This window comes from Perognathus longimembris, chromosome 7 (genome assembly GCF_023159225.1).
Source record: "Perognathus longimembris pacificus isolate PPM17 chromosome 7, ASM2315922v1, whole genome shotgun sequence".
NCBI lineage: Eukaryota > Metazoa > Chordata > Mammalia > Rodentia > Heteromyidae > Perognathus > Perognathus longimembris.
The window spans coordinates 30,807,712-30,832,020 of record NC_063167.1 but is presented as its reverse complement, the minus strand read 5'-3'; the positions used below and the strand labels follow the sequence as shown (position 1 = coordinate 30,832,020).

General features: G+C 50.2%; 1 protein-coding gene across 2 annotated transcripts; it reads right to left on the bottom strand.

Moving 5' to 3' along the window:
* Positions 1-15,412: 15,412 nt before the first annotated feature.
* Positions 15,413-21,767, bottom strand: Dmbx1 (diencephalon/mesencephalon homeobox 1). Of its 2 annotated transcripts, none has more exons than XM_048349896.1 (4): positions 21,605-21,767; positions 17,975-18,153; positions 17,338-17,686; positions 15,413-15,867 (listed from the first exon to the last, which is right to left on the bottom strand). In XM_048349896.1, the coding sequence occupies exons 1-4, from the start codon at positions 21,756-21,758 to the stop codon at positions 15,413-15,415; spliced, it is 1,137 nt and encodes a 378-aa protein (XP_048205853.1). In that variant the 5' UTR covers positions 21,759-21,767. The 2 variants fall into 2 exon arrangements, with proteins under 2 accessions (XP_048205853.1, XP_048205852.1); XM_048349895.1 differs by having other exon boundaries at positions 17,975-18,170; positions 21,607-21,758.
* Between the last annotated feature and the right edge of the window lie 2,542 nt (positions 21,768-24,309).

Sequence of the window (24,309 nt, the reverse complement as noted above, 5' to 3'; positions counted from 1 at the left end):
CATCATTTATTTCCTCTGCATCCCCTCCTCCTCAGGCACATCAGGAAGGATTCTCACCATGCACTCAACCCCAGCAGAGAGCTCCCCCCCACTCCAAGCTCTCTAGGTCTGACACACCAAGGACTGGTCCCCTTGAGATGCTTCCCTAGATGAGAGCTAAGGGACAAGTTCTTTAAGGGAAGTCTGACCCCACTGTGGGGGAGAATGGAGTTGAAGGATGTCCTCTACCCACACAACCCTGCTAGCCCATGCATGGCAGCCCCCCCCCCCCCGAGGGGAACCACTGCAAAGGCTGTTTCATTGGAAGGTGAGGACATTGTTCTGACAGCACAGGGGCAGCAAGCTCCCTAGCCTTGGGAATTCAGGCAGAGCCTGATGAGTCTTGCAAGGATGCTACAGGAGCCCTTGGGTGAAGGCTAAATCTTACACTCCTGCCCCCCATCATTGGAGTCTGAGAACAGGGGTATCCAGACCTGTCTTCAGAGTTCCAGGGCTTCAGCTGAGAACTCAGAGCTTATGAAAGGACAGGTATCCTTCAGGGCCTAGAGAGCACTGGTGTGGTACAGGGAGCCCTGCCTCCTACAGGGAGCTGCTGTTGGCGTGGATAAGGGAGTCGGTTAAGTGGTTCAGGACCTGGGGTCCTTTCTTTCTCTTCTCACTGGAGGAAATGAGGACAGCTGCTTCAAACCAGCTGTTACTATGTGCCTGACACTGGGAATATAGTATGAACAAGCTGTGGTGAACATCAAATTCTACTTGAGGGAGACAGTAAAGTAAGCGAACAAGACCAAAAGACATTAGTTAATGTGCAAAAAGAACCTCAAAAAGGTGTGGGGGGAGTTACATAGTTGGAGACATCTTTGCTAAGAGGTGACACTTAAGCTAAGCTCCAAGTGACAAGAGTCAGCCTTGCAAAAGTCTAGAAAAACGACATTACAAACTCAGGAAATGACCACTACAAATGCCCCCAAGGAAACACGAACTTGGTCTCTGTGAGTCAAAACAAGAAAAATAAATGGCTACAGAGATGAGGGTGGGGATGAAATTGGAGAGGTGGGGAGAAGGATACAGCTCCACTCACCGCAAGCTTCGTAAGCAGGGCAAAGAGTTGGGATTTTATTTTCAGTAAAAATGGGAGCCACTGGAGGGTTTTAAGCAAGGAAATGGCATGATCTGATTTATGATTGTAAAGATGGCTCTGCCTGCTGTGTGGAAAATAGAGTGTTGCAGGGCAAGGGGTGGGTTAGGAGGGAGCTGCAAAGAGCTGCGCTGGGGGGGGGGGGGGGCGGCGTGGAACCGCAACGGTCACCATGGGCCAGACAGAACCATCATCCGTGTCGGAGACAAATGGAACAAGGTCACCCTGTTGGATTTCCTGGAGGCAGGAAAGAAAAGGATCTGGGAGAAGGTGAGAATTTTGACTTGAGCACCTGGGTGTATGGTAGCAGATTTGGTTTGGGGGGAAACAGAGAGAAGAGGGCTCTAGGATGCAGACTTAGGAGCCTCAGTCATATTTTGTGGTGGCTAAACCATGAGTCCAGAAGAGCTGAGTGAAGACATGAAAAAAGAGAATCCTTAACCTAAGACAGTGTAATTTCTGTGGGGGCCCCAGGACACTAGTTGTCCAGTTCCAAGTCTTGCTTAATCTTCTACTGATGTCAGTGTCTTTCTAAGGAAAAGTGTGGATTGGGAGTTGGAGACTGGGGAGAGGTAAGTGGAATGTGAGCTCCAAGAGGTTGGGGCTATGCCTTCAATACTTATCTGGCAGATGGGTAGTGCTCAGTAAAACCTGTAGAATGGATGAGTGAATATAAGGTATCTATCTCAGCCCATGATTGAAGGCCTAGGTAATAGTGACTTACAGAGAGTCACCCTGGGTCAGGGTGGCTCATGCCTATATTCTTAGCTACTCAGGAGGCTGAGATCTGAAGGACTGCAGTTCAAAGCAAGCCTGGGGAGAAAAATTTCCAGGAGACTCCATCTCTCATCAACCACCAAAAAGCCAGACTAGAGGCATAGCTCAGATGATAGAGCACCGACATGAACAAGCAAGCTGAATAGCATGAGTTCCCAAGTTCAAGCCCCTGTACCAGAAAATAAATAAATAAATAAAAATACATATGAAATCACATTCGAAACAACAAAGATGTCTGACTAGGCAGGAAGTATGCTAATCCCTATGTGGGAGGCAGGGTGATGAAAGATAGGTATCAGTGAGTGAGTCCACCTTGAGGGCTAGGCGCCCCAAAGTTGGAGGAGATGGCTAGGCAAGTGAACCAATCCTGAGGAACTTGACACTACTGTGGATTTCCACCAGAGGGCACCCTGAGCACATGACAAGGGATAGTGGTGGCTCAGCCCAGCACTAACCAACCACACAACTTTGCATTTTTCTCTTCTGAGACCCAAGGCTCTGAGGAATGGGAGGGGATGGACAACTAGAATGGTGAATGAAGAGGAGGTAGTGGTGCTAAGCCATTCTGATTTACTAAGTAAATCAACCACTCCTGGAACCTGCCATCACAGAGAAAACCTTTGCTGACTGAACTTTGACACTGATCTTAGATTAATCCCTCCTTAATCTGCCCATATAGAGTCCTGACCTCAGTAATAGATTGAATTTGATCCCGGTCACACTCTTGAATCCTGATCCTACCTAGTGCATATACTGAACCTGTTGTGGTGTTTATTTGTTTTGTTCTGTTCTGTTTTTTTGTTGGTTGTGTGGGGCTTGAACTCAGGGCCTGGGCCCTGTTTCTGAGCTTTTTCACTTAAGGCTAGTGCTCTACTACTTTGAGCTACATCTCTACTTCTGGTTTTCTGGTAGTTAACTGGAGATAAGTCTCTCAGACTTTCCCGCACAAGCTGGCTTTGAACCACCATCCTCAGATCTCAGCCTTGTGAGTAACTAGAATTACAGGCATGAGCCACTGGCACCTAACTTTGAACCTATTCTTTATTAGACTATTCTGTCTCTGTCCATTGGATAACCCTGGCTTTTGACTAAGTATGGAACTCTGACCTGGACTTAGACTGAGTCTTGATCATGGACACATGATAGCTCCTAGTCTCATCATAATGTGACCTCTGGCCCTGGGAACAAACATCCTTGACCCTTTTCCATACACTGAGTCTTGATTTTGTAATAACACAAACCTGACCCTGCTATGGTACCCTGAATGTAGTCTGAGCCTGAATTCTGACACCTGACAAAAACTGAACTTTTAACATAGTCACTTGGAACACTCTCATCAACTTCATGGCCTAGATAAGTCTCCTGTTACGTCAAACTTCAGCCACAAAAGAAAATGACTCCTCAAAAACACTTTTGCAAGAAACAGAAGGATTTCTAGGTCTTAGAATGATCTAGAAACTCCTGGACTTTGTAAGCCAGAGAGGCAGCAAAGGCCAGACCTAGGGCAGCCTCGCTTCTCCGGGTATTCCGGGAGCTCCAGCAGTGAAGCCTTTCTCTCTGCCAGCTAGGGAACTCTGCCTGGGAACTGATTCCATCTGAACCCCAACTCCCCCGGAACAGAACATTTGGGCAAGGAAGTCCCTTCTGCCGGCTGGGCTGTGTTCCACCCCTGGTCCCCTTTTAGGAGAAATGTAAAGAGCAATGACACTCCAGGTAAAGAGTGAGACCAGCCTATGACAGAAGCTCCATGCCCCACCCTGTGTCCTGACAGGAAGGGAAGCCCCTTTACAGGGACAGCTCATTTTGGCTGGTCAAGAAAAAGTGAATCTTGCCCAAAAGTAGCCTGAGGTTGTCAGGGGCTGTGACACCTGAGCACAAGGCAGCATGGGAAAACAGCCACGGTCTCTGTATGTTGGTGAGATCCGCTGTGTGAGGCATGGCGGTCCGTCCACAGTGCCTCATGACACTAGCTGATTCAATTTCTGACCTCCTGAGGGGTCAGTCTGGGTGCTCTGCCCCGTGGAGTCACGCTGGCCTCTGCCGGGTCCACCGGGCTCCTGGGCTCACCTAGGGAAGTGCTGGGGCGGGGGGAGGGGGGGCGGGAGCCAGGCTGGAGCTGGGGCAGGGGGAGGGGACAAGGCAAGAGTCAAAAAACGCTGACGCTGAAGACAATGAGCTCTCGGAGGCTGAGGCAACTCATTTGGTCCCGGCCACGCTTTATTAAATTCTCATAAACCTGTCAGGGGGGACAGGGCTCGCTTCAGTTTACCTCATTAGCCTGACACAATGACAGTGGGGGGGGGGGCAGAAGGAGGGGCTGGCAAGGGGAGGCCAGTGCTCAGAGCTGAGAACCAAGCCAGCCGGGAAGATAATTGAATTAAGTGGCTTTTGTTAATGGTTTTTAAGACTCCGAAGTGTAAATAACATTTAGGGGCTTTCTTTTAATGGGGCTGGGGTTTTACAGACCCAGGGAGCTTAGAGGAAGACCAGCCTGGTCTTGGCCCTTCTCAAGGACCCTTGGGGAGCTCTGGGAAACTTTCTGGAGCAGCCCCTAGAAGCAGTGAAGTTAACCTGGGGACAACCCAACCGTCTTCCCAAGGGCAGGCTAGAACACGTGGAGACAAAGGTGAGCTGACTTCCTGGTGGGTCTTTGAACAGTGACAATGCACAGAAAGGAGGATAGGAGCAAAAGAGGGACATCCATGTGGGAAGCTAACTGTGCAGTCCTGGAATGCCTCTGTGATGTTGTAAGCTATGGCTTGTGAGTGTTCTTGGACTGGGCTCTGGAGGGTCGGTCTTCAGTCCCCATGAGTGCAGTAGGAGGAGAGGATTCTGGCTTTACTACATGGGGAGATCATGAGCCCTCCATGGCAAGATATGTGGGAAGAATGTGATGTGAAGTCAGCAGACTTTAAGGAAGGCCATGGGTGAGACCAGACTGCAAGCTTCCTGAAAGAGACTGAACTTGAGGAGTCTGCAGATGAAGGTGGCCAGCTCACTTTTCTGGGGACAGAGAGGCCAGGGGAACTGAGTCCCACGAAGTAGACACATGGACAGAAGCTGTTTTAGAATCCCACCCCTGGATTTTCACAATCACCATTTTTCCCTCCTTGCATACAAGTCCAGGTCCCACAGTCAGTGGCTAAACTGAACAGCCCTAGGCTAGGTCCCCTGGAGTTGGGGGTGGCAGGGAGAAGGAGGGGGAGAAAGGGCGGGGCTGGCTCTGAGCCAGCCCACAAAGGGTTAAGACACTAATCGCCCTGCTTGTGACAAAGGGAAGTGGGTTTTCTGATCCAGAAAGGATCAGTCCCTGGGATGCCCCATCAGGCCCTTCAGCGTGAAATTACACCCCAGCAGGGGGTGCTCCCCTCCCCCTACATACACTACCAGCCTGGGCCTGGCATGGGATTAGGGCCTGGAGTCATCAGCTTAATAGATCCTGACCCCCCACCCCCACCCCATCCTTCTCCCCCTTGAGCCTCCGGGCTGGGACCGCCTCTTTCCTCATCCACTGTCTACCTGGATGGGTATGTCTGGTCATTTCAGGCTTTACTCAGTCTTGTCATTCCGTCTGTCTGAGACCTGACCTCATGCTCTGTTTCAGTTTCTTTGTAGCCTTTTTATTTTTTTCTTTTGAGATGGAGATCTCTCTATGTAGCTCAAGCTATCTTTAAACTTGCCATCCTCCTGCCTCAGCCTCTCAAATGTTAATCAACATCCCAAAAGTATACATATATATATATATACATATACATATGTATATATATGTGTGTGTATGTATGTATATGCTTATCCATTTATTGTCTGTCTCCTTGTTGACATATAACATTAGAAGCAGGGACTTTATCCTACCCAGCACTGGTTCTTAGTGCCTGGGCTGCATCTTTACTGAGCTACCTCACATCCATCTTACAAAGACTGCGGTGTGGTGCCTAAACTCTGGGCCTCCTGCTCAGGATTGAAAGATGAAAGCTGAAGCCTGTGCCAGGACAGTGCCATGCCCTCAGAAAGAGACCAAGGCCTGTGGTATGGTCCCTCTGCCTGAGGCCCAGCCTCATCTTTTTAAGACTGCCATGAGGGAGACAGGCCAGAAAAAGGGAGAGGTCTGCATGGACAGAAAGGCTCAATCACCTTGAGTATCACCCTGTTATCCCTCACTTTTTCATGTGAGTTCCTCTAAGTCCAATTTGTACCCACTTCATGGAGAACCCAGCAGGGAACAGGTCCTGCGTGGAACAGTTGAGGAAAACTCCCTCCCTACTCACCCAGGTAGCTAGATCAAGTGTCCTAGAGGAGATGGCATGTGGGGGGGGGGGGGGCGGGGTCTGAAGAATGAATAAGCTTTCTGCATCAGAAAGGCAAAGCAAGAGCCAAGTCAGGTGGGAAAGAGCACAGTTAACTCCTAGGTCACTCCTAGGTTAGTCTGGTTAACATGGCCTAGAGCCCTGTGCACAGACATGATTTGAGTAGTCCCCAGGCAAAGCCAGGTCAGGTCTGCTAAGGAGGCTCCAGAGTGGCAGGTTTCAGCTCTTGAGGAAGAATTCCCTCAACATTGAGGCATGGAGCAGGTCACCCTGGCAGGTAGTCAGCTCCTTGCTCCTTCAGATTTGGTGGGCCAGTGACTTGTGCCATGGATGGGGACTGAGGCTAAATTGCCCTGGATAGATATCCTCTGGGATGTCTATTCTGAGAACCTGACACAGGAATCCCCAGCCTGTCAACAGACCTAGCCCATAGCAATCCTAGCCCCACCTTGTCCATTCCCCTGGGCATTTGGGAGGGCGGGGAAGAGAAGTGAAGTGGCAGGCAGAAAAGCTACTGTAAAGTTCTAGCCACCTGAGGCCCTACCTGGATATCTCCACCTAACCCTTCCAGGACTGAAGTCAGTCTGAAGCTGACTCATGATAAGCATGAGGCCCAGAAAGGGACTTTCCTAGAAGCCCACAGTCCAAGAGCCAGGCTGGGCTTCCTAGCTCTCTAGGCTCTCCCTAGATGGCTTTATCAAGGGCAGACTAAAGGCCCTTCCTGTGCACTTAGGGCTGAGGCCTGGCCTGCCCCTTCTAAAAGAATGAAATCCCTTACTCTTCTCCACATTGTCATCTATTCACCTTAGCAGACCTAGATTCTTCCTGAAGGACTGTGGCTCCTGTGTTCGAGAGGTTTGTCCTCCAGGAGAACCTTATGGAAATAGTACATGCTTTTCCTCTCTCCTGTCTGCTTAGCACATTCTGTGTGGAGGTCCCGGGATGGATGAGGTGATCTGTGAAGGACCCAAGTATACAGGTCTATCAGCCTGCTTAGGTAGGACAACAAAACAATGAGCAGCTTTGTACACACACACACACACACACACACACACACACACACACACACGCCCCACAGGAGCTCTTTCCAAGAACAGCTCTTCCAGCTACTTGCCAAGATAAAGGAGGCACTGGGCGGTCAACCTCCAGGAGGAAATACTGCTCCTGTAACCTTTGTTCTTCAAAGGGCTTTGCAAAATCTCCAGACTCTTCCTGGAAAGTATCCACAACTGAGGTGGCAATCCTCCCCTTCTTCTCCCCCACCCCCACCCCCGCACCCCAAACTGGAGCTCAGGACCAGAGCTGCATAGCTCCTGGGCTTGGAAGGGGAGGAAACCCTGGGGGCCTGGCTTAGAGTCATTAGAGGCAGCAGCTGCCACTTAATCCTTCCTTTCCATTATTAGCACTCTCAGATTCCCACAAGCCAGGGGGTCAGTTCAGATCTCCCCATTTTACAGATGATGGAATGGAAGGTCACAGAAACCTGGCAGCTTAGTTAATGATCCACTGTGAACCAAGTGGCTCAAGCCTATGAGCTTAGTTACCTGGGAGATAGAAATCCAGAGATCTCAACAGGCCAGTCCAGGAAAAATAAATAAATAAATATTCCATCTCAACTAATGGCTGAGCACAGTGGTTCATGCTTGTCATCCCTGCTACAGAGTGGAACAGAGGGAGACAATTGCTAGATGCACATGATGGCGTGCCTGTCATCTCAGCTACAGGAGAGGCACAGTGGCTGGGCATGGTGGCTGTCATCGCAGCCATGCAGGGAAACACCAGCAGAAGGATGGCAATCCAGGGCATAAAGCAGACTCAATCTTGGAAAATAGCCAACACAAAAAGTGGTAGAATGCCTGCCTAGCAAGTGCAAGCAAGCTCAACTCTTGTACTGTCAAAAAGAAAGAAGGAAAGGAAGGAAGAAAGGGAGAGAGAGGGGGGGAGGGAGGGAGGGAAGGAGGGAGGAAGGAAGGAAAGAAGGAAGGAAGGAAGGAAGGAAGGAAGGAAGGAAGGAAGGAAGGAAGGAAGGAAGGAAAAAGAAGGCCCAGAGGAAGTCAGTGCTAGATACAAAAATGGCATGGCATGACAGATGTCAGACCTGTTTCAAACTGAGTATTCTCCTGGCCTTATTATTCTCAACCCCAACTCTCTCTGACTTCTAATGTAGCTGTGACTTGCCCTAGACGGATCTCAGATTCTAGCCTTAGGTTGCCTCCTGTGCCAGCAGAGGCATCTGTGTTTTGCATTCACCTGCTACTTTGTATCTGTGTCCAGGTGGTTGATGATTCTATTTTACTCCCTAGACTAAATGCAGGGCTGAGTCTATTTGTGTTTGTTTGTGCTTATGAGTACAATAATAGGAATAAGAAACATTCACTGAGAGTTTGCTGAATGCCAAACTTGTGCTAAGCATTTGTGTAAGTTATTCACTTAATGAACCCTTACTAAGCAGTAACATGAGCCCCATTTCACGGATGAGGACACTGGGCCCCAAGGTGACTCTGGCAGGTGGATGGTAGGCTCTTCCCTTCCCCATCACACTCAACTGTCTGGTGAGGGGTGGAAGTAGAGGAAATGGAGGCTCTGGGAAGCCCCAGAGGGCATGGCTCATGATTGGCTGAGGGAGATGGGGGCAGGCAGCACTGACTGGAGATGCCAGGCCCCTGGTTACAATAGAAGAATTTCCAAGATGGCCACAGCAGAACACTGGCGGGCCTGTTGAGTCCGTGGGGGGCTGTGAAAGTGGCCCTGGGAGGGAAAGTTCTGTGTGTGAGCGGTGGATTCAGGATAGCCCATTGGGATGGTTTTGTGGTAGTGGCTGTGGTGTTCAACCGGGAGCAAGGCCAATGTTAGACCCTCACAGAGGCATTGGGGCAGTGTCTTCACAAGCAACGGACAGCAGTGTCTGCGTATCTGCAGACCCAAGCTGGCCTGATTCTAGAACAGTCTAGAAAGGAGTGTAGGCGGTCTGAGGGTGCGTGAGCCATCAAAAGTTCATTTCTAGGGTGAGCAGGTTCATGTGGCGCATCCCAGGTGCCGGGTGCATGTCTGACAGTTTGGTACGAGACTGTGACGGACAGGGAGATAGACACCCTGGGATTTGTGGTCCAGTGAAGAAGTCAGTAGATACTGTGGTTGGTGTGTGTGTGTGTGTGTGTGTGTGTGTGTGTGTGTGTGTGTGATTGGAGTGTGTTTGTGTATGTTATGTTTGTGTGAACATATGTTCATTCCCACCTGCTGTCGGAGGCACCGGCCCCCAGCCACCTTCCTTTTGAAAGGGGCTCCCAGGTAAAGGGGCCCTAAGTGGGCCCCAGCCCAGCCCCCAGGCCTTTGTGGAGCCAGGTCTCTTTGGAGGCACATTCCTGCCCGACATAGGGTGGGCAGAGCCACACAGCAGCCTCCCCTAGGCTGTGGGGGTGAGGCTGGGCCACTGGTGTCAGGTTCCCGGGGCCCAGAGCCCTCCCTCAGCAGCCCTCTGAGGGCCTTTGTTGGAAGTTCAGACAAACTTGTCAGGGGGGCGGGCAGGAGGCCACCTCCTAATCGGCTTTCCCAGAAGCAAAAGGAGAATGAGAGATTAGGGGTGAGGGGCTCCAGCCCAGGGCAGCTCTGTGGGAAAGAGATGGGGAGGAGGAGGTGCCTAGCCCCAAGGGGTCCATCCCCAGACCCTCTGAGCAGGTGTCCTTCCACAAGGACCTCTATGAGCCCTGATCTCTGAGCTGAAAGCACATGGGCCAAGCCTAAGAAAAGGAAGAATGCGGGGAGAAGTTTGGGGAGCCCTTCTGCCTTTTTCAATTCACCCCAGGGGCTACCTGAGCACCTACTGCCTTAGCTTCTCTGGCTCCCCCTCCCCACCCCCATGCCTTCTCTTTCTCTCATCTGAGCTTCCCAGGAAGTAGGCTAGACATGGATAATGGTTGCCTTCAATGGAAGAGAACTAGAATGTGGCTCACAGTTAACAGCAAGTTGGACTTGGCTTGTCCTGACTTTATCAGGACGATCCTCTTGGCCTCACAGGCAGCATTTCCTAGAGGTTGGGACCTCTGGCTTCTCTGGCTTCGCATTCAGTGGCATGGCTCTGATTTTGCCATCTCCTTGTTGACATCCACCTTGGTTAAGAGCATGGATTGCAAGGTTAGTGGGGCCCATTATTAGCATGTGATCCTGGGCAAGCTTTTCAACCACACTGTGCCTCAATTTCTCCATCTGAGGATGATAATAGTATATACCTCATAGAATTTCATGGGGATCACATGACTTAGAAGGTGCCAAGCACAGAGAACTGTGCCAGGTGTCAAACAGATGTCAGTATCAGAGACAGACCAAACATCTCTTGAATAAATCAGAGCCTCCTCACACTTAGCAAACAAGCTTTGCCATGACCTCAGAAGCATTTCCCTAACAAGAAGTGTGGGAGCACAGAAGAATGTCTCTAGATCAGTCTGAGGAGACCATACCGGGGCCTTTTGGTCTCATATTCACTACGAGGGAAGGTGGGGTGGTGTCCTGGAAGAGACACACCCCATCTAAGGTGCCCCACTGAGCCCTAGAAGAGCAGAGCAAGGCTTCTATCTGGGCAGGTTCTACAACTGTGGGGATGATGCCAGTGGATGCAGATGGAAAGGGATTTATTTATCCCAGCCCAAGTAGAATAAAAATCTCATTTACCTTCTAGCCTAGCCAGAAACCTGGGAGCACCCTTGGGCCCAGTGCCCAGCGGCAGGCCCAAGCATACAGCAGGTGCTCAGTTAATGTTGAATGAATGAGTTGAATCCTAGCTTTCCCAGGGTTGCCTTTATGCCAGGGAAGGTGTGTCCCTCAATGCTTGAGGTATGTGGGAGGCACTGGGTGGCTGAGGTGGGGGAGGGGACAGCAGGAGATGTGGGGTGGACATTTGATCTCTCAGCCCTGCCCACAGAGAGAAGGGAATGCTCCCCACCCTAATCTCAGCCCCACTGGAGAGAAGAATGTGGCTCCTGGGGTCACAGCCACCTGGGAAGTGGGTAGGTCAGGGCCTGCCCCTGGGGAGCCCAGTAGACAGCCCCCTGCATTCTATTCAGAGCCACGGGGGTTCTCCTACCAGGAAGTCCTCAGACAGAGAGGGCTGTCAAGCTCTAGCCCTGGCAGCACCACCCCTCTGGCAAGAGGCCCTGAGTAGACACTGAGACTCAGGGAAGGAGGTGTGGCCAGGACGATGAGAGCCCAGTGGAAGTCTCTGGTCCTCTTTTCCTTGAAATGCAATAGAAAGATCCAATGTTTTATAACAAGAATTTCTGAGTGATACTTTTTTTTTCCTGTGATTATTGCCTGTATACACGATTTCTCAGTCTTCAACTCTTTTCGGCTCACTTAGCAAGCATACACATACACACATACTAGCAGGTATTTGGGCTCTCAGCAACACATGCACCTCACCACAGCAACAACTCCTTCTCCAACCTCTGCTTGCTCACCTCTTAAGACCAAGAGCTCACTCTCTTTAGCAGGCTGCCCTTGCACTGGGGGATGGCTCTAGCTTTGAATCCAATGTGCCTTCTTCCTATCACTCCTCTTTGGCTATGGCTTGCTTGTGGTCCCCATAGAATTCGCTGACTCTCTCCACCCTGCAGAACCATCCCGTAGACTACCCTGAATATCCTCAGGTATCTGTGCTGTTCTTTTTCAATCAGTTATAGGGCTTGAACTCTGGGCCTGGGCACTGTCCCTCAGCTGTTTTGTTTTGTTTTGTTTTTTGCTCAGGGCTAGCAATATATCACTTTGAGCCACAGATCCATTTCTAGTTTTTTGGTGGATCATTGGAGAGAAGAGTCTCATGGACTTCTCTGCCTGGGCTGGCTTTGAACCATGATCCTAAGATCTCACTCAGCCTCCTGAGTAGCAAGGATTACAGACATGAGCCACCAGTACCCCACCAGGCTATCTTGACCTCTCTGGAGTGGCACACCAGCTACAGAGTGGTGAAAGCCATTGGCAAGAACTGCAAGGTCAGCCTAGGAGTGACCGAGGGTCACAGGCAGGGTGACCTCACACTCCACGGGCCTGAGTGGTGGTGGAGGGACATAGAATAGACCTTGAGACAACTTTGTTGTTCAACAGGTATCCCTGGGAATGAACGTGGACCAAAGGCTGTGCTGCCATGTTCTCTTTTATTAGCCAAGTAGGACAAAGAACAGGTCACAACATCACAGGAAGTAAGACCAACAGACAGGTAGACATACACACTGGACAGAGTGTCATGCTGCACTATGCAGGGGGCAAGGAGAACGGGGAAGGAGGTGGTTTGAGTCTTGTTTCTTCAACTAACAGAATAAATAAATACAGTACACAGTGTTTTGCCACGGGCTGGCACGACCTCTAAGCACAAGTGATCACAAAACAGCTGGTTTGCAAAGTAGTCTATATGGCCCACCAGCCCCAGAGTGGAGGTGGACCCAGGCCCCTAGACCAGGCTCTGGGGAGGTGAGGAAGCAGGAAAAGGGAGACCTCAAATAGGAGGGTACAGAGAGGCATAAGGCTTTCCTGGAAGGGGACAGTCATAGCTTAAGCCTCTGGCTCTTGGCCCTCAGGGTTGTCCAGCAGGTGTGGGGAAATCTCCAGTGTCAATGTTAGTGTCAGTGTCAGTGCATGGGGCCACCCCAGCTCATGTCCTCTAATTCTCCAAGGTTATATTCATAGTTACCTCCCAGAAGGTCCGCTCTCCTGCTGCTTTCAGAACCTGCAGCTGGTACTCTAACCAGCTCAAAATCCCCTAAAGGGCAGGGACTACATGTTCCTTCCCTGAATTTTCTGGGCTTGTGGGTTTGGGCCAACCAAATGGGAGAAGTGTTGATAAAGATCTGAGGGAGCCTGGATGAGCCTAAGGGCCTAGCTCCTGCCGTGACAGACCTCGGAGGCTTTGGAGGCTTCCTGGAGGAGCTGGTGACTCTAGGCACATGGGATTCTAAGGCCCAGTGATGGTCATTTGCATCCAGGGACAGGCAAAAAGCTTCAGCCCCCATGCCTGGTCCAGATGAGAACAGAAGCTCCTGTAGCTGACCACAGAGGACAGTCCATATGTCATAGGCCACAGAAACTCCTCCCAACCAAACAAACATCCTGTCTGTTTTTCACAGTCTTTGCCATTTCTCTGCCAAGTCTCTCCTCTCCTGGTGCTCCCATGACCTTACACTCACCTTCCAAATGCATCCCAGCAAGACACCAACCCCTGCTCAAGAACCTTTCAGCTGCCTGCCTCAGTGTTTGCTACATGGGGGTGGGGTCCTTAGCCTGGGTTCCAGCTCCTCTGCTTTCTGTAATGATTTTCTTGGTCCTAACTGCCCTCTGCTCAGTTTTCCTTGCCAGTCTGCCCAGTCCAAGATGACTTCCCAAGGATGACGGGCATTGACCCCTATGCAGGCCAGTTTTAGCACAGCACCCAATGGGAAAGTTTAGGAACCTTGGCTCTGGCTTTCAACTTCTCTCAGCAGGGGTGGAGGGTTCAGTGGTAAGCCACAAAGAACAGGGAGTCATGAGCAAGAATATGTCTAAGCCATCCCCCTCTCTCTATCCATGGGCATGGAAATGGGGTGGCCCACCCCCAGGCTGGCACTGGAATTCAAGAAAATGAGGACTGAATCTAGCTTGACCCAGAAGGAAACTCTTACACTTACTGAGAAACTAAGGCAGTGTCCACAGAAAGACTTATGCACATGAGCCTCATTGCTCCACAACAAGGCAATAGTGATGGTCTAATTCATACACTGGGCTTCTGGGAGCTTTTAGTTGTTGTTGCTGCTGCTGTAGTTATTATTGTTAAACTTAACAAAAAATGTCTATCTTTCAAGGTTGTAGACACAGAACACAGAATGTTGGAGCTAAAAGGGATCTTATAGACCATCTAATTTAAATAGGCAAGTAGTCCTAGAGAAGTTCCAGACATGCCCAAGGTCACAAGATTATGCAAGGGCATCGTTAAGCAGGAATGCCTGGCCATAACAAGAACACACCTCTCCCTGCCAATAACTAGCTGGACAGAAGCCCCTACTCCCACAGCTGGCTCTGGAACAGGAAGCCAGCAGAAGCTTGAGACCCTGTGTGGCCATGTGGTTTGCACTCACTGTAATCTGGACTTCTGGCCAGTCCTGGGTAAATGCTAACACTAGGCCTCAGACAGGGACCCTGGCCATTCTACTGCTCACCCAGCCTGACTACTGCCTCTGCTCCCTCTCCTCAACCAGGAGAGCTGGAACTTCTAAGCTGAGGGGAAAAGAAAGAAAGAACGAACAAAAGAAAGTGACTTGTGACCCCCTCCTAGATGTTAGGCCTGGGGGGTGAGGATGGGTACTGGGACCAGAGCTGCCTCCTGCCTGCCACTCTAGGGTCCCTACCTAGGACCTAGTTGCTTTGGCAGGGGGAGGGGGGGAGAACCCAGAATGGAATAGCTGCCTAGAGAGGGTGCAAATGGAGGGAGGGAGGACACAGGCAGACAGGGAAGAAGGAAGGAAAGAAAAGTGGACAGAAGTAGGAAAAAGCAAAATGACTAAAACCACAACCCCAAACAAAACACAGCTGAGAAATCAATGACACACCAATATAGCCAGCAACAAAGGAAAAAGCTAGGAGCAGAGACATGGAGAAAGATCAGGGTAGAGAGACAAAGGATAGGGACCAGCACAAAGGCAGGGAATGGAGGATAGAGAGAGGAAACAGAGAAAGAGAAAGGGAGTATCTGAGTCTAGATAGAGTAAGCTCTGGAAGCCACAGGTGGAGATGGAGGTAATGGTGGTAGTGGAGAAGAGATGGGAGCAGGGTGAGTGGCCTGGGGCCTGGGGCAGGCAGTGCCTGAAAATATAGCTTTATATATTTATATTTATATCTCACATTCCACAACTCAACTGACTAAGGGACAGAAGGGGGAGGGGGAGGCGATGCTGAGAAGGGGGCGGGGGGAGGCGAGGCTGAGGAGAGGGACATAGGTGGCCTCTCGCCTCCTCCCCATGAGGCCTCCATGGGTTCCAAGCAGGGCCATGCAGTGGGGTAGGGGGATTTCACCCGGGGCTAGGGCTCTGAGGAAGGGTGACAAAGAGAGGACTCCAGGCTTGAGGGTCCCTGGGCTCTCAAACTTATCTCCTTGGGAGCCTTCTGGGGAACAACCATGGGGACTTGCGGGGGGGGGGGCGGGCAACCAAGACCCCTGGCTGGGTTGGAGGCCTGTCAGTCAGTTGGGCAGTGTATCAAGTCCCAAGGAAGCTGCATGCTGCTTGGCCCGGAGCCTTAGGTTCTCAATGCTTGTGGTTTTACTGTTCAGGGCCGCTGAGGATGGTGCCAGGCCCGCGGGCGGTGCAGGCAGCAGTGGGGACCCCCATACACCCTGGTGGGCAGCAGCAGCTGCTGACAGAGACTGGTAATAGGACTGGCAGTGCAGTGAGCCCAGGGGGGCCATGTTGACACCCAGGTAGGGCACAGCAGCAGCTGCAGCGGCGGCAGCAGCAGGGGCTGGTCCCCCCACTTCAAAGGAGGAATAGTGCACCAGGTTATTAGTGGCCGCCATGTGCTGGCGAAACTGCTCCTGCAGACGGAAGAGGCTCAGTGGGGATGAGGAGTACGAGTGGGAAGGGCCCAGCAGGCTGCCCCCAGGGGCTGCAGGAGTCAGGGCCAAGCTGCCTGGGGAATCTGCAAGCAGAGAACAAGAACCAAGTGCTCAAGACAGGGTACTGACCTGCCAGGAGGGATTCCCTCAGCCTCTCACTCCCATTTGATCCACTCTGACTTTCCCCGCAGACAGGCCTTGGCTGAACCTACTTTCAGCTCATATCAGTCAGGTCATAATCTCAAGTGTGGCTCAGAATCCCAGGAGGAAGGGGACATATGGAAGTTTCTAGAATCCCCAGCCATTGGGAAATCCTTAGATCATTTCCAGGATATTCTAGCACTCAGCTCAGCGTCCCTATCTTCTCCATGTCTGCATTTGGGATTTATGTCTGACATATAGCTCGTGCCTGAGCTGTGTTCTTTCATGAACACAGCCAGGGGTCTGGGGCTCCAGTGCAGGGCAGCTCTGTGGCAAAGAGATGGAGAGGTGTCCTGATCTATTTCCTAAGCCCTAGCAAGTGCCCCTTCCACAAGGGCTCCTAAGAAACCAGACCTCTGAGGGCTGGGGATATAGCCTAGTGGCAAGAGTGCCTGCCTCGGATACACGAGGCCCTAGGTTCGATTCCCCAGCACCACATATACAGAAAACGGCCAGAAGCGGCGCTGTGGCTCAAGTGGCAGAGTGCTAGCCTTGAGTGGGAAGAAGCCAGGGACAGTGCTCAGGCCCTGAGTCCAAGGCCCAGGACTGGCCAAAAAAAAAAAAAGAAACCAGACCTCTGAGTCAAAAAAAGAACTAAGAGCTGGGTGCCAGTGGCTCATACCTGCAATCCTAGCTACTCAAGAGGCTGAGATCTGAGGATCACAGTTTGAAGCCAGCCTTGGCAGGAAAGTCCGTGAGACTCTCTTCTCCAATCAACCGCCAGAAAACCAGAAATGGCACTGTGGCTCAAAGTGGTAGAGCACTAGCCTTGAACTAAAGAGTTCAGGGACAGTGCTCAGGCCCTAAATTCAATCCCCAAAACTTAAAAAAAAAAAAAAAAAAGAAAGAAAAGGAAAGAACTAAGACCTAAGGAGAGGAAGAGGAGGAATGCCTGGAAGCCTGCTACATGGTAATGGCATTCCCTCAGCACTGGTATGCCCACAAGGGGTATTAAAGTATTGGAATACTTTAAATAGTTGATAAATGGTGGAGGGGACCTAGGTGTCCTCTCACCTCCTCATTTGGCCTCCATAGGTCTAAACAAGCCATGCAGACTGTGTGGGTTTCACCTAGGCCTGGGACTCTGAGGAAGAGGGCACTCCAGGGTACCCCTCTCTGCTTCCTAGCCCTCCTCCTAGATCTCCCCATAACTCCGCAACTAAAGGGTACAGACCTGACACAGGCTCCACTTGGCCAGTCCTTTCTAACTGATCATGCCTGGGAAGAGTCAACCAGTTGTTGACTAGTTCATATTCTGCCCACATCACATACCCAGGTTCCTGTCAGGCTAGAACCACCTGCACCCCCTGAGATGGGGCCCCAGACCACCCACAGCCCCTCCCAAGGCTCACCTGCCTTGGGGCTGCCCCTCTTACAGCCCAGACCCTTGCTGTCAGCCCCAGGACTCTTCTCAGCTTTGGGGTCCTCAGCTCCAGCCCGGGGGTCCTCATCACGATCCGGCTGATCCTCAGGGGCGGATTCACTGGCTGACTGCTCTGACAGGCTCAGGTGAAGCTCAGCAGGGGGGTCACTGCTGGTAAGATTGGGGGGCTGGTCCATCTCCAGCTGGGTGTCTGGGGCTGGGGCCTCCGTTTTGCCTTCCCCATGCGAGCCCTCGGCCTCCTTCTGCTTCTGGAGCTGTTCTTTCTGCAGGCTACGCTGCTTCTTCCGGAACTTGGCCCTGCGGTTCTTGAACCACACCTGGAGCCAGAGAAAGGTGCAGTCCAAGATAGGGAGGGAAGAAAGGGGCTTGTGGTGGAGCAGGGTACTCTGGGGGTGGGGGGGAGGGGGTGTAAATAATAATGCTGCCCCACAGCCCTCTAGAAAACCTATCCTTTCCATTCTTTCCAAATGGCCCCTCCTGTCTATGGAGGCATGGAGGATGGAGGTAGGGGGCAGCTCAGCACTGGGCAAATGCTGTCTCCTCCCCAGCGGGAGGAAGAGGAGCTGCACCTCCTACAGGGTGTAGTTATGAAAGTTGGGCCTTACCTGTACCCGGGCCTCAGGCAGGTTGGTGCACATGGCCAACCTCTCACGCATCACCACATCTGGATAGTGAGTCTTCTGGAAAGTCTTTTCCAGGGCCTCGAGCTGCTGGGCTGTGAACGCTGTGCGGCTTCGGCGTTGTTTGCGATGCTGAGAGCCATAGCGGGCCTCCAAGATGATGTCTTGAAATGTACAGCCGTTGGAAGGCAAGGAGAGGGGGCCCATTTAATTATGGGAAATGAGTCTTGAACCTTAACCTGCTCTGGCCCACTCTGGACACAGAGGCAGCTCCCCAAGAACTGATCCCTGACCCGCTGGCATTGGAAATCACCCAACTTTGATAATCTCTTCACCATGTTATCCATCCTCAGAACCACAGAGAGCTAACTTGGCTTTGAGAATGAGGGGGAGGTGCGTGTTTTAGGAAAACTGGGTGTAGGCAAGTGCTCTAAATTCCTTAAGTCTCATACTACTAAACCATGCTGGGTATGATAGTCCATGCCCACAACCCCAACTACTAGGGAAGTTGAGGTAAGAAAATAATGGTTCACGGCCCACCAGTGCAAAAGCACAAGACCCTATTGGAAAAACAAACAAAAAGTAAAATGACTGGTATAGGATACAAATGGTAGAGTCCTTGCCTAGCAAGTGTATGGCTCTGAGTTCAATCCCCAATACCACCAAAGAGAAGATACTGGGCCAGACATGGTGGAACATACTTGTATGTATATATAGCAAGCGTATATAGCAAGCTATATAAGATTATGAGGCCACCCTGGGCTACATTGTTAATCCCAGGCCAGCCCATGCTATACAATGAGACTTGTCTTAAGAAAGGAAGAAAGAAAAGACACTATTATAATATTCTGAGCTTACATGATGCTAAATCCGAAAATCCACATTGCAATGGTTCTACTACCCTATGTCCTTAGATTCTAGCTACTTAAGGTTTTCTTAGCATCAGATCACTAGTTCCTCTCCATGAGAATCCAGGGTGTGGGCTGGCACTTATCTCAAGGCCTCCTCATTAGGGGAGGTCTGATTGGGCAGATGAAATTAATTTAATTTTCTGTTCTCTGCATTAAATTTCATTCCTCTGTAGCTGAGCCTGGTGGTCTATACCTGTAATCCCAGAGAACAAGAGGATCATAATTCAAGGCCAGCCTGAGCAAAAGTGAGACCCTAACTCAGCCAATAAATTGGGCATGGTAGCATGCACCTGTCATCCCAACTATAAAAGAAATGTAAACAGGAGGATTGTAGTCTAAGCCAGACCAGACAAAACACTACACTCGGGGCTGGGAATGTGGCTTAGTGGTAGAGTGCTTGCTTAGCATGCATGACATCTTGGATTCCATTCCTCAGTACTACATAAACAGAAAAAGCCATAAGTGGTGCTATGGCTCAAGTGGTAGAGTTAGCCTTGAGCAAAAAGAAGCCAGGGACAGTGCTCAGGCCCTGAGTTCAAGCCCCAGGACCGGCAAAACAAACAAACACTCTATTCTAAAAACTAAAACAAACAGGCTAGGAGTGTGGCTCAAGTGCTAGATCACCTGTCAAGGAATGATGAATGAATAAGTAAATCTCTAATAGTAGAACCTGACGCTACCACTTTCGTGTTTCCTAAGCAAAAAGCTTGGTGCAGGCAAGGCCTTCAGCACAGGCAAAGGCTGTTGGACCCAATCTTGACCCTTCTGGCTGACTCCCCAAGGACAGAAGAACAAAGAGACCAGGTCTCAACACTGAAAGCTTAGAAAAGGGACAGGGCTGATGGACCAATTCCAGTCTTGCTGCATGCCTAGTAACATAATACCTAGAGCTAGTGTTGGGTATCCAACTCTTCTGCCTGACTGGAACAGGACTGTCACCTGCCTCTTCCTGCCTCCCACCACACACAAGAAATTGAATCAACTTGTGTCCATTCTGAAGGAACTCAAGTTGTCTCAGCCTCTGCACAATCCACAGAGTCCTCTGTTTGTACTTTAGGGGTTGGGAAGTCATCCACAACACCCTAAATGGGAAGAAAGAGGTAAGTAAGCATACAGAAAGCCCCAGACTTTGGGATGCTTCTTCTTAAGTTTGAAGGAGATGCTCTGAAACTCTTCTAACTAGTCCTAATCCTCATAGTAAAGTCATGAGTGTTACACTAGGGCAAGGGAACAAGCAGCGAATGATTTACTCAGCTTCATTCAGGTTGGGAAACAAGAGCTCAGCATCTTCCTGCTGGCTCCAGGACTACAAAAGACGGGGTGGTCACAGGAGACGAGGCTCTGTGCCATGGGCAGAACTTCCCAGGAAAGATGAAGCCTGCATGCAAATGTCCAACAGGGACTCATTCCTTCCTTAAAAGGGAATTTAGTCTACTGAAGTCCTGCTCAGAGATCTGACAGGGTCTAAAAGAGTGGGACTAGGGGCTGGGAATATGGCCTAGCGGTAGAGTGCTTGCCTAGTATGCATGAAGCCCTAGGTTCGATTCCTCAGCACCACATATACAGAAAAGGCTGGAGGTGGCACTGTGGCTCAAGTGGTAGAGTGCTAGCCTCGAGAAAACAGAAGCCAGGGACAGTGCTCAGGCCCTGAGTTCAAGCCCAAGAACTGGCAAAAAAAAAAAAAAAAAAAAAAAGAGTGGGACTAGTCAGCACATCCTCCATGACCAACAGGGTCCTCAGACATCATCCCATTTCAGTGCCTTGCCTCCTGTTAGCCCTTCTGCCTCAATGGACTTTTAAAGGCCAAGATCCTGTCCCCATGGTGAGCTGAAAGCCGTCCCTAACTGTCCAAGCCAATCCTGCTGCTCCAAGCTGCCCCACCGCTGACCCTGGCCATACTTCTTCTGACAAGCTTTCTCATAACTCTATGGGCACCTGGTCTTCCTTAGAGTCCCCTACAGTACTTTTTCTTCTTCCTTTCTCCTAGACCAGGACTTGAACTTGGTATCTGAGGCTTGCTTTCTCTCATTGGCTGGTGCTCTATGACCTGAACCACACCTCTAACCCCTCTCTGAAGTCCTTGAGGACTACCTGGAGCAAGCACAGGTCCAAACGGGACAAGATGGGTGCGACCTGGGACAGGTTTATAAAATGGAGATAATAACCTCTTCATGAAGATTAAGTGGCTTGGTTCAGAGAGGGAGAGAGAGAGAGAGAGAGAGAGAGAGAGAGAGAGAGAGAGAGAGAGTCTCATATGGGCCTGGCACACTCTAGTATTCACACCACAAGAAGCATTATTACTTCTGGGGTGCTGTGTCTTCCGTTTGCTCCCTGGGAGGCTCTTCAGCTCTCTTCAGCTACTTCCTAGCTAGCTACATCCTCTGGGCTAGTCCATCATCCTTCTGCTTCAGTCTCTTCATTTGTAAAATAGGACTAATGGATGCTTCCCCTGAAGAATTGTTGTAGAAAGTTGAAGGCATGGAGCAATGTCAGGACACAGCAAATGCCTCAAATGTGCTCCCACAGATATTGTGCACAAGTGTGGCCAGAGCAAGTGCAATGCACAGACTTTTGGATTGTGGTTCCCTCTGTTGTTCTGTGTCCCGGAGCTCTCTAAGATGCTCCTCTCTTTGCTGTCTGTCTAGCGCTTCTTTCCCCCGGCCCCAGAGTCCTGTCCCTGTGGTCTGGTCCCCAGGGCTCTTACCAGCCAGGCGTTCAGCCAGTGTAAGCGCATGCACGGAAGGCCGGTAGTCGGGGGCGTGCTGGGCCTGCTGGGCTGCCTGCTGGTGCAGGTTATACATGGCGCTGAGCGAGTTCATGGCGTGCAGTGAGTAGCCATTTACCCCGTAGTGCTGCATGGCGGCATCCGCCTGCAGACAGGGAAAAGAGAGAGGAGTATGATGTAGAGCATGAGGCAAGGTTGTTGCAGTTTATCCTTGGAGACCTTTTGCTCCCAGTGCAGAGGCTAAATGGCCACCTTGACCCTAAAAACTGCTGCCTTCCCATCAGAAAGTGGCCAGTTTTGCCTTCAGAGGGTTCCTGAACTTACTCTTTCCTTCACCTACTCACCTGGTGAATTTTTATTCTCAGTAAATCAAAAGACATGCAGGTCAAGAACAGCTCTACTTGCAGATGAGCTATTGAGGCTTAGAGAAAGAAGAGTGACAAGGCCACAGGCCATTTACGAGCATAGCTCTAGGCAAGTCACTTGACTTCTCTGACCCTCAGTCTCTCTAGGTGCAAAAGAGGAGGCTGAGATCTTAAGTGTAACATGTCAGGCCTGCCCAGGCAGAAAAATCCATGAGATTCTGTCTTCAGAATATCCAGCAAGAAGTTGGGCTGGACATATGGTTCAAGTGACAGAATGTCAAACAAGTGAGTAAATAAGCTGAGCAAGGTAAAGTCTGAGGTCAAACCCTGGTACCAAAAAAAATAAAAATAAAAATAAAGCTACCAATCTCCTGGGATTGCTGTAAGCATTGTAAAAGTTTTTTCAATAGGGCTTGGTTATATTGCATGTTCAAAAATGTTACTTAGGTTATTTAGGTGTGGTGATACACACTTGTAATCTCAGCACTGGGGAAAGTTGAAGAAGGAGGATTGCAAGTCTAATACCAGTCTGAAGTGTACCCAAGATCCTGTCTCAAAAATAAACTACTTCTGATGATGGCCTGGTCCATCCTTTCATAACCATCTCTTCATTCAGTCTGCCATGAGCTTACACGTACAAACTTTGATTTACTCAAATTTATTCAGTCAACATTCATTGAGGCCTCCTGGAGTCAAGTCCAGAGCTGGACTCCCCACTGAGGCACTCACTCTGACAAAATACTGGATTAAGTCCCAATGTGCTATATAATCATTAAGACTGGGATTGCTAGACTTGTTGGAAGCTCACTGCCATTACCTTTTACACTGTCATTACCTATCTCCAAAGAGCAAGCAAGCATGGGGCTGAGGATATGGCCTAGTGGCAAGAGTGCTTGCCTTGTATACATGAAGCCCTGGGTTTGATTCCCCAGCACCACATACATAGAAAATGGCCAGAAGTGGCGCTGTGGCTCAAGTGGCAGAGTGCTAGCCTTGAGCAAAAAGAAGCCAGGGACAGTGCTCAGGCCCTGAATCCAAGCCCCAGGACTGGCCAAAAAAAAAAAGAGCAAGCAAGCCAAGAACAACACACTCCATTTGAAAATGAATCTACTGAGGCTTTCAGAAAGAACAGTGACAGTCAAGGCCTGTCCCACCATACATTGCAGGAGCCTCATCATGACTAATAGCTCTAAGAAAATCAACCACTCATCAAAGAACAATTCCTCCTTCTGAGATGTATCAGACCATCAAGAGGCCGAGGCCCTGTGTCTTCGCTGTGCATCCCCACACCCCAGTCCCCTTGCAGTTTTCCTCTGAGCATCCACCCTACATCAGCCGTGTCACTCTTAAAATGTGATCTCACATCTGCAGTCACCCAAAGGTTCAAAAGTATTGCTACTTTCAGTGTGTGGGAAGTAGAAGGGGAAGACCCATGCATAAAAGGTGTCTCAACAATCTGCCTTCACTAAAATAGACACGGATATACATAAACAAACATTCACAGCAGGCACAAAGACCCACACTGCCACAGAGAGGCACACGCACATTTCCTGCTCAATCACACATGCTCAGACATTGTGGGCAAGGCAATCACAGAAGACCTCCTACTTACACAGTTCAATGCCATCATCCCATAGGTCAACATAGACATTACCATGCAAGAGATATAGCCACACACAGCACACACATTCCTATATCACATAGACTCATCCAAGAGATATTTATTAAGCACCCACTCACCAACAAGTCTCTAACTTCATGGAAGTTACATTCCAAGGGATAAGGAAGATGTGACAACAATAATAAAAAATATACATAATAAATGCTCTGAAGCAAAAATGGCAGGGGAGGAGAATGGCAAGAGGAAAAAGGATGTTCATTTCAGACCATGTGGCTCTGATATTTGAACAGAAACTTGAAGCCAGTCATGGTGAGGCTCTGAGGGAAAAGATTCAGCAGAAGGAAGGCCAAAACATAAACATAATTGAGTGTGGAATTACTTCTCTGCCTTTTGGCTAAAATGGAATGTAGTATCTGGGGGAGGAAGGGTTGTTGTTGTTTGTTTTGGTTCTATTGTTGTTTTCTGTGCTGGCCCTGGCTCTTGAACTCAGGGTCTGGGCACTGCCCCTGAGCTTTTCTGCTCAAGGCTCATAGTGTTCTGCCACTTGAGCCACAGCTCCACTTCTGGCTTTTAGATGGTTAATTGGAAGTAAGTGTCTCACAGACTTTCTTGCCTTAGCTTGCTTCAAACCTCAGTCCTCATATCTCAGCCTCCTCAGTAGCTAGGATTACAGGTGTGAGCCACTGGTACCTGACTAG